This window comes from Ursus maritimus, unplaced genomic scaffold (genome assembly GCF_017311325.1).
Source record: "Ursus maritimus isolate PB19 unplaced genomic scaffold, ASM1731132v1 scaffold_10, whole genome shotgun sequence".
Taxonomy (NCBI): domain Eukaryota; kingdom Metazoa; phylum Chordata; class Mammalia; order Carnivora; family Ursidae; genus Ursus; species Ursus maritimus.
The window spans coordinates 39,278-54,850 of NW_024423344.1; the positions used below are offsets into that span (position 1 = coordinate 39,278).

The window sequence follows — 15,573 nt, forward strand, 5'->3', positions numbered from 1 at the left end:
GGCCTCTGACAGGTCACCGAAAGAACTAGGCAGAGCCCTGCCCAAGGGACTGCTCAGGAGCACCCAAGGCTCACTGCCCATTGGAGGATGACCCTGCTTGAGAAATGTCATCTGGATGACTAGGGCTCAGGGGAGGTGACTGTGACCTGACTGACCTCTGGCCAGGCAGAGGACCAGCCAGAGAGCTGTGCAAAGCCAATGTCAAACGCCTGCCTCTCACCGTGTCACTCCCTTCCTCACTGTTTTGTTTTTTTTTTAAAGATTTTATTTATTTATGTGACAGAGAGACAGCTAGCGAGAGAGGGAACACAGCAGGGTAGAGGGAGAGGAAGAAGCAGGCTCCCAGCCGAGGAGCCCGATGTGGGACTCGATCCCGGAACGCCAGGATCACGCCCTGAGCCAAAGGCAGACGCTTAACGACTGCGCTACCCAGGCGCCCCCTTCCTCACTGTTTTGAGCTGGAAAAGAAAGAAAGGGGCTCCCGAGGATGTCAGTACGCACAGCAAAGGCGAAAGGGAGGTGCTACTGGCAGAGGGGAGAGGAAAGCAGGAGTGTTCTGGGCAGGTAGTGCTTGGAGAAACTGGGATATGCACTTGTCAGCACCTGGGCCCTGCAATCTCACTGTTCCTGAGCAAAGCATGCCACATACCACAACTCAGGTAAGGCAGGGAGGGCTGTTCCTCCCAGTGGCTGAAGAGACACAGTAAGTTACACAGAAGCAGGCAAGAATGTCTAACTCTCAGCGAAGGGAGGAGGAGGAACAATGAGGGACAAGGATGTAATCTGCCACAATGCCCAGTAAATACTTGATGGGACGAATGAGTTTAACAAATGGATGAAATGACTACATTTGTTGCTGGAAAGGGTGACTGTCCTTCTCTCAGTCCAAATCTGCCCATCAATTGGTAAGTAGGGAAANNAAAGAAATAATTGAATAAGAACAAAAAAAAATCTGTGACCAAATGACATGTGTTGTGTGAACCAATAATTTACATTCGATTTGCAACTACTTACTGTACTAATCAGCAAATATCTTGCAAGTAAGGGTTAATAGAAACTGATTTCCATTGAGTGTCTAGGATAATTGGCCATTATCTGCTATTTACTGTATGTTCATCAGCGACTGTAGTCAGGGCAGCTTCTTCCTGAGCCTGGACTACCCCCCAGTGGCCAGGGCCATGTGACTAGCTCTCACCACTGGAATGTGAGAAATGTTGAGCACCACTGCCAAGCTGAGGAATGGGTATATCTTCACCATCTTTCTCTTCCAGCGGTATGTAGAAGCATCCATGGAAGAACTCCAAGAAAACCAGATGGAAGCCAGTGTGGTCCCCGAATGACAGCCTGGGGCACAAGTCACCCCTTCCCATTTAAACCACAGGACTGGGACTTAAATAGTCAAGCTTTCAGCACTCAGCTCCTGAGACCTGAATGGCTCATCAGAGCAGTCAGCCTCTGCAGACAGTAATGCCGACTCACTTCCAGGTCCTGGTGTCACCTGCAGGTGTAGACTAAGTAAGAGCTTTGGACAGTTATGCTCCAGGGAAGCTTGTCAACCACCGGTTCTGAACACAACCCCTTCAAGAGCCCCACACTGGGATGGGTAACTTTTGTACAACATCCTTCGTTACGGCATAATTGTTAGCAACAGCAAAAGTCAAAGAGGTACTGGACTAAATTAAAGGATAAATCAAACGAATGAGGAAGTTCTTTATGTGCTGATATGGAAATACCTCAGACATGTTATGTGGGAAACAAAACAAAAAAACCAGGTATACAACAGCGTACATCAGCAGTTTTCAAGGTATGATCCAAGGACCCTTGAGGGTGTCCAAGGTCCTTTCAGAGGGTCTGCTAGGTACTCCCTTTCCAACTACAGGTCTATGTGCAGCCAGATTGCCTTCTATACCTCAACTAAAAAACAAACCACAATAGACTGAATGCAGAAGCAGATAAGAGAATCCAGCTGTTTTCTATTAAACCATATGCTAAAAAATTTTTTTCAAATGTAAAAACGCTTTGCCTGTTTTGGAAAATATTTTTTATAAATTCTAGGTTTAAAATGTCACAATAGGGGGCGCCTGGGTGGCTCAGTTGTTAAGCATCTGCCTTCAGCTCAGGGCCTGATCCCAGGGTCCTGGGATCAAGCCCCGCATCAGGCTCCCTGCTCTGCTGGGAGCCTGCTTCTTCCTCTCCCACTTCCCCTGCTTACGTTCCCTCTCTCGCTGTCTCTATCAAATAAATAAATAAAATCTTAAAAAAATAAAAATAACATAAAATGTCACAATAGGCTTGTTTTTAAGTTTCTGAATTTTATTTTATAATATGGTAAATATTGCTAAATATAAATCATATTTAAAAAGCTCTTTGGGGAGCGCCTGGGTGGCACAGTGGTGAAGTGGTGAAGCGTCTGCCTTCGGCTCAGGGCGTGATCCCGGCGTTATGGGATCGAGCCCCACATCAGGCTCCTCCGCTATGAGCCTGCTTCTTCCTCTCCCACTCCCCCTGCTTGTGTTCCCTCTCTTGCTGGCTGTCTCTATCTCTGTCAAATAAATAAATAAATCTTTAAAAAATAAAAATTAAAAAATAAAAAATAAAAGCTCTTTGGGGGGGGCGCCTGGGTGGCTCAGTCAGTTAAGCGTCTAGCATCTGCCTTCAGCTCAGATCATGATCTCTGGGTCCCGGGAGGGCCCTGGGATCAAGCCCCCCCTCAAGGCTTCCTGTTCTGCAGGGTGTCTGCTTCTCTCCCTCCCTCCCTCTGCCCCTCCCCACCGCTTGTTCTCTCTCAAATAAAATCTTTTAGAAATTAAAAATAAAAAGCTTTTGGGAGGCACCTGGGTGGCTCAGTTGGTTATACATCTGCCTTTGGGTCAGATCATGATCCTGGGGTCCTGGGATCAGACCCCCCCCACACCAACAGGCCTCCCTGCCAAGCAGGAAGTCTGCTTCTGCCTCCCCTCTCCCCTCTCCTGCTCCTGCTCACTGTCTCAAATAAAATCTTTTAAAAAAATAAAATAAAAAATAAAAAGTTCTTTGGAAGCCTCAAAAATTTAACAGCATAAAAGGATCCTGAGTCTAAAAAGTCTAGAGTACCCTGGGTGTATACACCACCCTTTGTCTAAAAAGGGGAGAAAAATATCTTTGTACTAGCTTATATATGCATGAAGGATCTCATGAAGAATAAAGCAGTAGTGGTAGTGGTTAAGCAGAGAGGGTAGGAAATGGGCAGGTGGAAAACCCCTTACTGAATCCCTCATTTTTTAAAAATTCTAAAGCTCTATATATGTATAGCCTATTAGGAAAAAATGTCTTAAAAGGAGCTGGAGGCAGCAGGGGTCAGCCTGGCAGTAGATGGGAACAAAGTCAGGCTGGAAAGGGGAAGGGCTGTGGTCTCCATGTGGAGCGTCCACCATCCTCCACAACCAGAAATTGTCTCCAGGCAAAACACTGGAGGATTCTTCTCTAAAGAGATGAAACCAAGAGACCCAGGGCTTCTGGTATGAGACTCTTCATCTTAAACTGCAACATGCAACTGCATATCACCATTTCATCAAAGTCTGCAATAGGTGAGGTAAACAGAAAAACTAGCCCAAGGAAACTCAGGTAATTTAGGATCTAAAGAAAATTTAATTTTTAAAAACAACAAAAACACAAAATCATGCACCCAAAAATATCGGAGAAGTTACTGAACCCACACTGCCAAGTGGATCTGGTTGAGGAGGATGATACCGTCAGTTTTCTAACTCTTAGAGGAATTACTACACATGCCATCCATATGTTCGTGTGGAAATTATACCTTATTTATACGCCCATGGCAGAGAGAACAAGAATGTGCTTTACTATCAGATACAAACCCTTTTCACTCACTACCTGTGTGCTCCTGAGAAAAGTATGTAACTTGTGAGCCTGTTTCATCCGGGCTCCCCGCCTTACAGCGTCACTGCAAGAATTTAATGTCATTGTTTCTGATGTGGTAACACATTCTCCAGCACTTAGGGAATTCTCAGTAAGTGCCATTCTTACTGCCCATGATGCAGCAGAAATTGCTGACAGTGTGTTACTGTAAAATAACCTAAAAAAAAGATTGGTGGTTGCCAGAAGTGGGGGGTGGGGGATGGGAAATAGACGTAAGGTGGGTTTTATTTTTAGTTTAAATAAATTTAAAAAAAATAGAAGTCATGCTTTACGGTTAATCATTTAATGTATTAACATTTTCACTTATAAACATACAATTCGCATTTACAGGGAAAAACAGGTTCTGTGGATGCAAGAGAATATGAGACAGGGAAGCAATCAGAAAACAGATCAATTCTAGGGGGGAAAAATGGAACTGCATTCCATGCCTGTGTCTCCATAAACTTGGGAAGGAGAAAGAAAAATGAAACAGGATCGTAACTGATGTAAAAAAATCAAACTTGGGCCATTCGTCTCAACCACAGGAACATACATCTCCTTATGATCCAGGTCTCGGCGCCTGGCCTGACCTGTTTCAGGATGATCATCTGAAACACAGCCACTGGTCTCTCCCTTCTCTTTACTAAGACCCTGAAGTGCACTCCAGGAATTAAAAGAGCAATCAGATTGGCATGTGTGCAATGCCAGTGGCCAACTTCTTCCAGGTACATTCTGTAGAAGTACATAGGAAAGTGAAATGCTTACTCACGCCTGAACGAGTTCCTTCCACCTCATCTAACTTCTTAATTTAGGATTACCTAAGTTGAGGTGATCACAAAGTTAACATCTTCCAAAGTTGGACCAGGGAAATGAAGTATCTCAGCCCACCTTTATAACTACTATGCCTTTCATATCAGCATCAAGTCACTGGCAACAGTGAATTTCCAAGCTCAACTATGTCTGCCCAATCAGGCTGGCCAACAGGGTGCACAAGCTTCAGTCCTATTTTCCCTTCTGTCAGCGGAGGGACTCTGCTCCCTGGGCATTTCAGTGACATAACTCAGTAGTCTGTGGTTCCAGTAACTCCAAGTTCAAAATTAATACCCCGAAGCAACATTAAAAACTGTTTAATATTTTATTAGTAAAGCATCCAACTCTGATAATGACTACAATCTCAATGAAGCCATTCTTACTACATAGGATGTAAAATCATAAAAGCAACATTTTTAACCATCAAAACCAGCGTTGTCACACATCACCTGGCAATTTTCCACCATCCCAAATATACAAAGAGGTGACGGTCAAGTGCACCTCCTTTCAGCTAGATACAGACTCCACAGTGGCAGTAGGTTCAGCAGAACTGTCCAGGAGAGGTCGCTTGGCAGATGGTTTCATGTGGAAATCTATTTCAGTCTGCTCAGAGATGGAAACAGTTGACCAGTAAAACAAATGAGCTATACATGTAACTGGCCACAGAAAATCAAACTATTTTGTGCTACTAGGAACGTATTATGTAGAAACGGCCACATGGGGTGCGAGGACAGGGACTACTACTGTGCTAAACTGCCTTGGTAGACGTACATTTTTTAAAGCATGCAGGACAGAAAACTGGACTGATTAGGGGCATTAAAAATTCACATAAATAACAGAAGTGCAGGACTATGGGTTTCCCAGTGCTTCCCACACATCTGGGGCTCAAAATTAAATGTTTAAGCTTCTCTGTGACACCTGAGTCAGGAATAAAAGCAAAGCTGGCATCCTGGTCAGGCTGAGTAATATCCTGACAGCAAGTCATTCAAGTCCTTAGGCTTCATTTCTCATCCATAACCTGAGTCTCCCCCACAGCCATGGTCTCAAGAGCCCTCACTATGGAATCACCAGGGCTGCATGCAGCCCAGTGCTTGGGGGACAGACAGCCACAGTGTCCCAGTCCTGCACAAAACAGGACATGTGATCTTTAACAGCCTTCTGCTTCTGCACAGTACACTCCCTGGAGGCCTGCACAGTAACAGTGCAACTATGGCTCTCACTCCATTTTCCTCACCATTCTTTTAATAGCACTTTCTCAACAGGTAGAAAGATAAGCTGTAAGTAGGCTGAGGTGGCAATGAAAATACTCAAAGCAGACACTAAAAACATAATGTCTCTGAATAAAGCAAATCTACCTCCATATACTTGTAACTGTTTTGCCTTCTTTAAGTTTTAAAGGATAAAGCCCTAAAACTTTGAGGCTCAAGTAAATACCTAATGTGGGATATTTTCCAAGTACTGCTACCAAGAAAACAAAAAATAAAACAAAGAAGCATCATTTTAAGGGGGGGAAGGGAGGGAGGGCTGCCCCTCCCTCATCATCCTGAGCAGTCACTGGCCCCACAGATGGTGGGAATATAACCTCACTGCCTCAGGGAAGTTCCTGAGAGCTTACCAGCCCACGATTCCTGAAGTTACATGCAGCCAGTTCTGATCTGAGGCTTGAAAGTTTGATGTTAAACAGAAAGAAGCTGCAGTTCTCCATGTCTCGTAACTCACTCATACTCCACCATACTACTAACATAACATTAAAGTAAATCGTCCCTTAAGCGCTACACCTCACTGAACAGAAAATGCCTTTCTAAAAGGTATGTTCAAAATAAGGTATTCTGAGAGTTCTGTAAAGAAACTCCTGGAATAAGCCAGTGCCCCGGAGTCCATGTTTTAGCTAAACTTCAGAAGTCAGAAGCCTTCTCTACAGTATGTGTGTGGATTAGTTATAACTATGATGTCACCACTTTCAAAAGAACTATTCAAACTATTATTAAAAACATTTATCACCAACAGAAACACCCTGCAAATTATACTACTGCACACAGGGCATCAAAAGCTATGCACATCCAGATCTGAAGGACTCTAGAAGACCCAGAACAGAGACCCTAAGGCCATTCCCGTGGCTGCTCCAGCCAGCATGCCCAGTGCCAGATCACTGTCGCTGTCTCGATACCGCTCCCGAATGATGACTTGGTTGGTAGGCTGTTGCCCATAAAGTCCTAAAAAAGAAGTGAAAAAGCAGACGCTGTGAGGAGCAGTTTAAGTCCAACATTCCCTCAGAAAGTCAGCGTGTCCTGAGAATGGCAAAGGCCACATCTCCCTGCAGGTGCATCCCTCCCCTATGGTGCTGTCTTCCTCTGGAGAGGTATATGCGGTGGCTGAGTGGGTGTTCCCCAGCTCTCTTCCACCAAAGGCTCAGGTGACAGTTTCCAAAACTACACTAAGAGGAAATCAAGGTGCTCAACTTTCCAAGGTCCAAAGCCCCAACCACTGCAAACAGCAGGATCCTAATGAAACCGTAAGCTCCAGCTTCCAATGTCCACTTCTACCTTCCACTTTACGCTCGTTAGTATGACAGGTAGATGGGGGAGAGCATGGGAGATACACAGAGCCTACAGACGAGGCGAGAGCCAAGAATCTGCACCTAAAGCTAAAAATGTAAAACAAATCTGAAAGCTAATTAGTTTCTTGATATTCATGCAAACCATTTTTAAATTAAACCTTAAATCTGCTAATATAACTTGCTCTTCATTTTTAATCGTGTTCTTATGGGGGAAAATACTTACATTAGAGGGAAAACTTCTAAAAAGCAAACTTTAAACAATCTAATATTTAATTTGCATGATTAAAGTTTACAACTAGAAATGTATCACTGAACAAAGAGAACATCTTCTGTACTTCGCAGCTCTACTAACAGCTAATTAGCTTTAAAATTTCTCAAATATAAATAACTTCAACTTTCCTCCCTGACCCACTGTTCCCTTAACAATTCAGCCCTAGGGGAGCTAGGAACTAATCCAACAGTAATGTATACATGTAGATGAAAACCAACAGCAAAATAAAGGCTAACATTTACAAGTGCTTATCACTCTAAGCATTTATAGTACTACAAGCATTTACATGTACTGACTCACTTAATCCTCACAAGAACCTTCTGAATTGAGCTTATTATTATGCCCATTTTACCGATGGGCAACAGTGATACACACAGGGATTAAAGGCCCTTATTAAGGGCATGCAAACCCAGGCACTTGGGCTACAGTGTGTACTCATAACCACTAATGCCTCAAATAGATGGAGAAGGATAGGAGAGAAAAAAACCCAAAGCCACAGAGTAGTAGAATGAGACCATTACAAACCTAAGGCCTGATCAAATACAGGTAACAGCACTGGATGTCAACAATCTTTTACACAATGTTTACATCTCAAAATTGGTGAACTGTAATATTTACTTTCACAGCCTTGAAATTTAAAAGTTTTCAGTTGAGCAAATGTAATTATGAAATGTAGGATAGTAGAAACTAGTAAGCTGATTTAATTAAAAGATCCCTTGGACAATCTAAATCTGCATTCCCCTCAGTAGGTCACACTACGAGAAACCCATACCACATGACCACAGGAGAGCCTTCTCCTGCAGCTCCTGCTCACCTCTGCTGCTACCAAGGAGGGCAGTCCTAACCCAAGTGAGCTGGGGACATTTCCAAGTTGTACTTATTGTAATTACCTAATTTAACTAAGCTTTACATAAATGGTCAAAATGTGACTGTGAAACAGGCAGATATTATTTCCCCAGGATAACTAAATTAGATACTTTAGGAAAGACTAAATAAAGGCAGGTAACGTTTACAAATTACTATCAAAGCAAGGAACTGAGTAAATTATAGAAGAATCACAAAATCTGGACTTGTTATTTGTACTTGCCAAGGGACACTGCAGTACAATAACGTGTCACGAGTATAATCTCTACAAGACAGAAAACTCCAACCAAAGGAATCAACTCAAAACGAAGACCTAGAGCCTATATCAAAAGACAGCTGAACAACTGTCCACTAATGTGGGTAAAATAGAACACTTATAGTGTGTACACAGCACCCTCTGTACTTTTTAAATTAGGCTGACTCCAATCATATTACAGAGAAGGCCTTGGGGCACCTGGCTGGCTCAGGCAGTAGAGCATGTGACTCTTGGTCTTGGGGTCTTAAACTTCAAGTCCTACATTGGGCAGGGAGATTAAAAGTAAAATCTTTAAAAAAAAAAAAAAAGAGAGAGAGAGAGATAAAGACAGGGAGAAGGCCTTTAACCTGCTCTACGCATGATGAGGGCACCTATGAACAATGGAAGGCAGCAGTATGTCATGAAATTGGCAAAGCACTGGGGTGTCTAGAAGAGCTGACTGAGGCACTCCGGTCCCGTTATCAGCACAATGCTACTGTGGGATGACCACAAACCAACTCGGCCCTCTACAGCAAGTACACCTGCTAGTTCATCACAACGCTAATGCTGAATGCCCATCTACTTGACTCTGTCCTTTGAGGCAAGTATGAGGCAAGTCAATGGCAAAGATAGAATCTGATTTACAGAAATTCCCTTCACAAGTACTTCCACAAAACTTCTGCTCTTCTGAACAGTAAGAAACAGCTGAGATTACTCCAGCCTGGAAGTCTGGCAGCTGAATAAGAAAGAGGCTGGCTCTCATGGCTTGGTTAGGCTAGGGCTTAAAAACCCACCACCAACTCCAAGATAAATGGGCAAAGAAATCAAATTTGTACACAACTATACCATGTTTATCTTCACCAGTCATCAGAGAAAAGTAAACTAAAGCAACCTGACAATCCACTTTAGACTTAACAAGGCTATCAAAACTTTTAGAGCTAAAGATAGGAAATCTTTCAGGACAACTGAGAAACCAGTGTTTCATGAACTCCTAGTGGTGTTAGAAACTGGCAAACTGTTCTGAGAATCAACTGGGTAAACGGTATCAAGATTTATTGTCATACTGTCAGATGAAAGGACATAAAGTCCAAATCTCCCTCAAAACTATTCAGAGATGAGGAAAGGAGATGGAGGTGAAACAAAATTAGGCATGATGTGGTAACTGAAGCTGATAACGGACAAATGACAGTTCATTAAACTATTGTCCCTACTTTCGCATATTTGAGAACTTTATAAATTTCAGTGGTATCAAAAGAAATATAAATATCTATGTCCTTTGACATATTAACTTAATAAACACAAATCAAAAATGTATTCTAGGGGCGCCTGGGTGGCTCAGATGGTTAAGAGTCTGCCTTTGGGGGCGCCTGGGTAGCGCAGTCATTGGGCGTCTGCCTTCGGCTCAGGGCGTGATCCTGGCGTTCCGGGATCAAGTCCCACATCGGGCTCCTTGGCTGGGAGCCTGCTTCTTCCTCTCCCTCTCCCCTGCTGTGTTCCCTCTCTCGCTAGCTGTCTCTCTGTCACATAAATAAATTAAAAAAAAAAAAAAAAAAAAGAGTCGGCCTTTGGCTCAGCTCATGATCCCAGGGTCCTGGGATCAAGCCCCGCGTCGGGCTCCCTGCTCAGCGGGGAGTCTGCTTCTCCCTCTCCCTCTGCTCTTCCCCCTGCTTGTGCTCTCTCGCTCTGTCAAATAAATAAATAAAATCTTTTAAAAAAATGTATTCTAAAACATATTTAACAGGAATGAAAAAGAAAATCATTAGATGTGATTGCAAACAGGAAAAAAAGAAAGTAAACAGCCAATACTAGAAGATTCAACTAATAATATATCACCCAATATGATAATATGCAGTCATTAAGAATACTTACGGAGATTATGTAGCACTCTGGACAAAATACATAAAATTTTAAAATGAGGAAAGAAATGCAAAAAGTAATATAAGACTGAGAAGATGAAAAATTTATTTTGTACGGGTAAGGTAATTTAAACAAAAATAGTTGTGCTAAGATCACAGGACAACAAATACTTCATTTTTTAGCATCAGCATTTTATTGGTTTCATAGTCCACACTAGTTGAGTGAACTGCATCAGACTGCAGGAACAGATGAGCAGAGAAACTGTCATATTAGGTGCTAAAGTATGAGAAACCAAAGTAACTACCAATAATTAGAAGGACACTTTGACTTGCGGCCGGTAACCCCTGGGCATCTCTGCAGCATTAGCTTCAGTGACCACTTACCTTTCTGATAACAGATTCTCCTTCCACTGCTTCTGTGTTAATACATTGCACTAGGTTTGCTCACAATCCCCTCAGATTTCCTCTCTCTCTCTGAGCTCCGGGCTCTTGTTCTAGGCTATTCACCAGCTCATTCTCTTATATGTTGATCTGACATGCCCCACTGCAACCTGCCCCTGCCTGACTTCCCCTGCTCTCCCAGCATCTGGGTGTGCCCTTGCTCTTCAGTCCATCAATCACATGGCTCTCAGCCCCCTCGTCCTGACTGCAGGCTCCAGCCTCAGGGCCAGCATTCTCCCATACCTCCACCTTACACCTCCCACTGTCCAAACTGCACCCAGGACTTGATGCTACTACCTACACAGGCCAGTTACTCACATCTACAATTTTTCTCAGGTAAGGTGAAAAATGGAAAAAGTGCATCAAAAGCCCAGAATAAATATAAGTACCTTCCAGGCCTTTACTTCACCTGCAAAAGGGAATATCACCTGAGTAGTGATAATTTTTTAAGGATGTTACAGGAAGAGAAAAATAAGAGAAAGTTACCCCTTAAAACTGGCCTCTTAGTTTGGTTGTTCCTTAATATAAGTGAATACCAGTAAGTACAAATTCTCTCCTTGGGAACAAAACTAGATGCAATAGTGAAGTTTTTAAAAGGGTACTCAACTTTCTAAGGCAGTATAAAAATACATAATGCTTTTTTTAAAAAAACACAGTAGCAGATCTATACCAGCAACACAGCTCACTTATCCTTAAACAGAGAAATACAAATCCTTCAGGACTCATCTCCCCACTAAATGAGGAGAAACAAGGAATGGAAGGTGGGCATGAGTTACCTGCATATGGGTACTGGCAGGGTACAGCATAAGCCTGCCCGTTTGCAGCATAGACAACTTGAGTTCCTGGTGGGTATGCGCCACTGTATGGACCATAGCCATATGCCTGCTGAAAAGAAATAGGCCCATCAGAAATACAATTTTGAAATTCAGCATCAATTTATAATAAAAATTCTCAACAAAGTGGGTGGAGAGGGAATGTACCTCAACTTAATAAAGGCCATATATGACAAGCCCACAGCTGACATCATATTCAACAGTGAAAAGTTAAAAGCTTTCCTCTAAGATCAGGAACAAGACAATAAGATGCCCACTCTTACCACTTTTATTCAACATCATAATCAAAGTCCTGATCAGAAAAAGAAATGAAAGGCAAATAAATTGAGAAGTAATAATAATGGTAATTGAGAAGGAATAGTAAAACTCACTATTGGCAGATGATATGATACCTAGAAAACTCTAAAGAAACTACCAAAAAAAGGAATTCAGTAAAGTTACAGGATACAAAATAAAAAATCTGTTGTATTCCTATACACTAGTAACTATCAGAATGACAAATTACGAAAACTATCCCATTTACGATTACATTAGAAACAAAAAACCTAGGAATAAATTTAACTAAAGACCTTTACACTGAAAGCCGTGAGACACTGAAGAAAAAAAAACTGAAGGAAACACAAACAAATGAAAAAAATATTCTCTGCTCATGGACTGTAAGAATAGTTAAAATGTCCATACTATCCAGAGCAATCTATAGGTTCAATCCAATCTCTACCAGAATTCCAATGGTATTTCCCCCCAGAAACAGAATGAACAATTCTACAGTTTGTATGGAACCACAAAAGACTCCAATAGCCAAAACAATTTTAAGGGAAAAAGCAACACAACAGGAGGCATCACATTCCCCAATTTCAAACTATACAACAAAGCTACAGTAATCAAAACAGTATGATATCGGCATAAAAACACACACAAATCAATGGAACAGAACAGAGAGCCCAGAAATAAGCCCACACATATATGGTCAATTTATGACAAAGGAGCCAAGATTACACTATGGGAAAAGGACAGTCTCTTCAATAATGGTGTTTGAAAAGACAGCCACTTGTATAGAATGAAACTGAACCACTATCTTACATCATACACAAAAATCAACTCAAAATGGATTACAGACTTGAACATAAGACCTGAAACCAAAAAACTCTAGTAGAAAAACACAGATGGTAAGCCACCTGACATAGATCTTGGCAATATTTTGGAATTAACACCAAAACAAAAATAAACAATTGGGACTGCAATAAACTAAAAAGCTTCTGGGGGCGCCTCGGTGGCTCAGTTGGTTAAACATCTGCCTCTTGATTTTGGCTCAGGTCATGATCTTAGGGTAGGTAATGATATCGACCCCTGTGTTGGGCTCCGCACAGGGTGTAGAGCCTGCTTAAGATTCTCTCTCTCCCTCTCCCTCTGCACCCCCCTAAATAAATAAATGAATAAATAAATAATAAAAAATAAAAAGCTTCTGCACAGCAAAGGAAATGGTTAACAAAATAAAAGGCAACCTACCAAATGGGCGAAAGTATTTGCAAATCATATATCTGATAAGGGATTAATATCTAATACATATAAAAGAAACTCATACAACTCAATAACAAAAAAAAACTGATTAAAAAATGGGCAGAGAATCTGCAGGGACATTTTTCCACAGACAGATGGCCAATAGACAAATGTAAGAATGTTTAACATCACTCATCATCAGGTAAATGCAAATCAAAACCACAATGAGGAATCATCTCACACTTGTTAGAACAGCTAGTATTAAAAAACAAAACAAAACAAAAAACAACAAGTGGTGGTGAGAGTGTGGAAAAAAGAAACCCTGTGCACTGTTGGCAAGAATGTAAATTAGTGCAGCCACTACTGCAAACAGTATGGAGATTCCTCAAATAATTAAAAATAGAATTACCATTTGATCCAGCAATTCCACTTCTGGGTATTTATCAGAAGAAAATGAAAACACTGACTCAAAAAGATATACAGTCATACCTCATTGTATTGTGCTTCTCTTTATTGCACTTTGCAGACGCTATGTTCTTACACAGAAGGTTTGTGGCAACCCTGCATCAAGCAAGTCTACTGGCACCATTTTTCCAACAGCATTTGCTCACTTCATGTCTCTGTGTCACATTTTGTGAATTCTCACAGTATTTCAAACTTTTTCATCATTATTATATTTGTTACAGTGATCTGTGATCAGCGATCTTTGATGCTACTACTGTTTTGGGGTGCCACAAACCACACCCATAAAATGGGCAAACGTAATTGATAAATCTTGGGTGTTCTGACTGCTCCACCAACTACTACTTCCTGTCTTCCTCCCTCCCTCTCAGGCCCTCCTATTTCCTGAGACACAACAATACTGAAATGAGGCCAATTAATAACCCTACAATGGGGACACCTGGGTGGCTCAGTCAGTTAAGTGTCTCTACCTTTGGCTCAGGTCATGATCCCAGGACCCTGGGATCAAAGCTCTGCATTGGGCTCCCTGCTCAGCAGGGAGTCTGCTTCTTCCTCTGTTGCTCCCCCCTGCTTTTTCGTTCTCACTCTCTCTATCAAATAAATAAAATTTAAAAAAAAAAAACCTACAATGGTCTCTAAGTGGTCAAGTGAAAGGAAGAGTCGCATGTCTCTCTCTTTAAATCAGAGCCTAGGAATGATTAAGCTTAGTGAGGAAGGCATGTAGAAAGCCAAGACAGGCCAAAAGCTGGGCCTCTTGTACCAAGCAGTCAGCCAAGTTGTGAATGCAGAAGAAAAGTCCTTGAAATTAAAGTGCTACTTGGGGGGTGCTTGAGTGGCTCAGGTGGATAGGTATCTGACTCTTTATCAGGTCATGATCTCAGGGTCTTGAGATGGAGCCCCACATCAGGCTCCATGCTCAGTGCAGAGTCTGCTTGAGATTCTCTCTCTACCTCTCCTTCTGCCCCTCCCCTTACTCATGTTCTCTCTCTCGCTCTCTAAAACAAATAAAATCTTTGGTCGTCAGAGTCTAGCTCAGATGTCTGCTCTTTCAGGAAGCCTGCTCTGACCCCTTTCCTTCGCCAAAATTCAATGTCTTTCCTCGGTGCTCCTTATTCTCCAGTGGGCACTTACGCAGAGAAACATTTATTCAAGCACTTAGGGTGTGCTCTGAAGTGTTGGGGACAGACACAAGGAACCAGCCTCGGTATCCACTCTCCAGGAATCTTCGGCCTCCGGGGAGACAGTAGGCTCCACACCCAGCATGGAGCCCAACATGGAGCTTGAACTCACAACCCTGAGATCAAGACGCTGAGATCAAGACCTGAACTGAGATCAAGAGTCCGATGCTTAACCAACTGAGCCACACAGAAATCATCTTGGGAAGATGGCGGAGGAGTAGGAGACACCTTTTTCAGCTGGTCCCCCAAGTCGAGCTGGATAGGTACCAGACCAGCCTAAACAACCATGGAACCAGCCTGAGACGCAGGAAGATGCATCTGGATCTCTACAAATGAACATCTCCAGTGCTGAGGATTGAGGTACGAAGCGGGGAGCCATGAAACCGCGCACAGATATCGGAAGATAAATGGAAGGGGGAGGGAGCCGCCGCGTTTGGGCGCCAGGAAGTGGTAGCCATCTGCACGGGGGAGCGGGCGGGCTTGCAGACAGCACCCGCAAAACAGCAGACTGAGACCGTGAGCCGGGTGCGCGCACCACCAGGCTTCTCACGGAACTCTGGAATTCCGGTGTGCTCACCGGAAATAGACTGAGACCCGGAGATCCGGGAGCACGCAGGGGTGGCTGGCGGCGTTAGAAACACAAAGGACAGAGACACGCCGGCCCTGGAAGTGAGG

General features: G+C 42.8%; 1 protein-coding gene across 4 annotated transcripts in view; it reads right to left on the bottom strand.

The window, feature by feature from the left end:
- Positions 1-5,015: 5,015 nt before the first annotated feature.
- The window catches only part of PLEKHB2 (pleckstrin homology domain containing B2), a 61,000-nt gene continuing 50,442 nt past the window's right edge, over positions 5,016-15,573 (bottom strand). For 3 of the 4 annotated variants that reach the window (XM_040620992.1, XM_008692090.2, XM_040621009.1), the window contains 2 exons: positions 11,705-11,813; positions 5,016-6,917 (listed from right to left, as the gene is read on the bottom strand). In XM_040620992.1, the coding sequence (XP_040476926.1) occupies positions 6,781-6,917; positions 11,705-11,813 (246 nt within the window). In that variant the 3' untranslated portion in view covers positions 5,016-6,780. The remainder of the gene's footprint in view (positions 6,918-11,704; positions 11,814-15,573) is intronic. The other variant, XM_008692091.2, reaches the window with a different exon arrangement.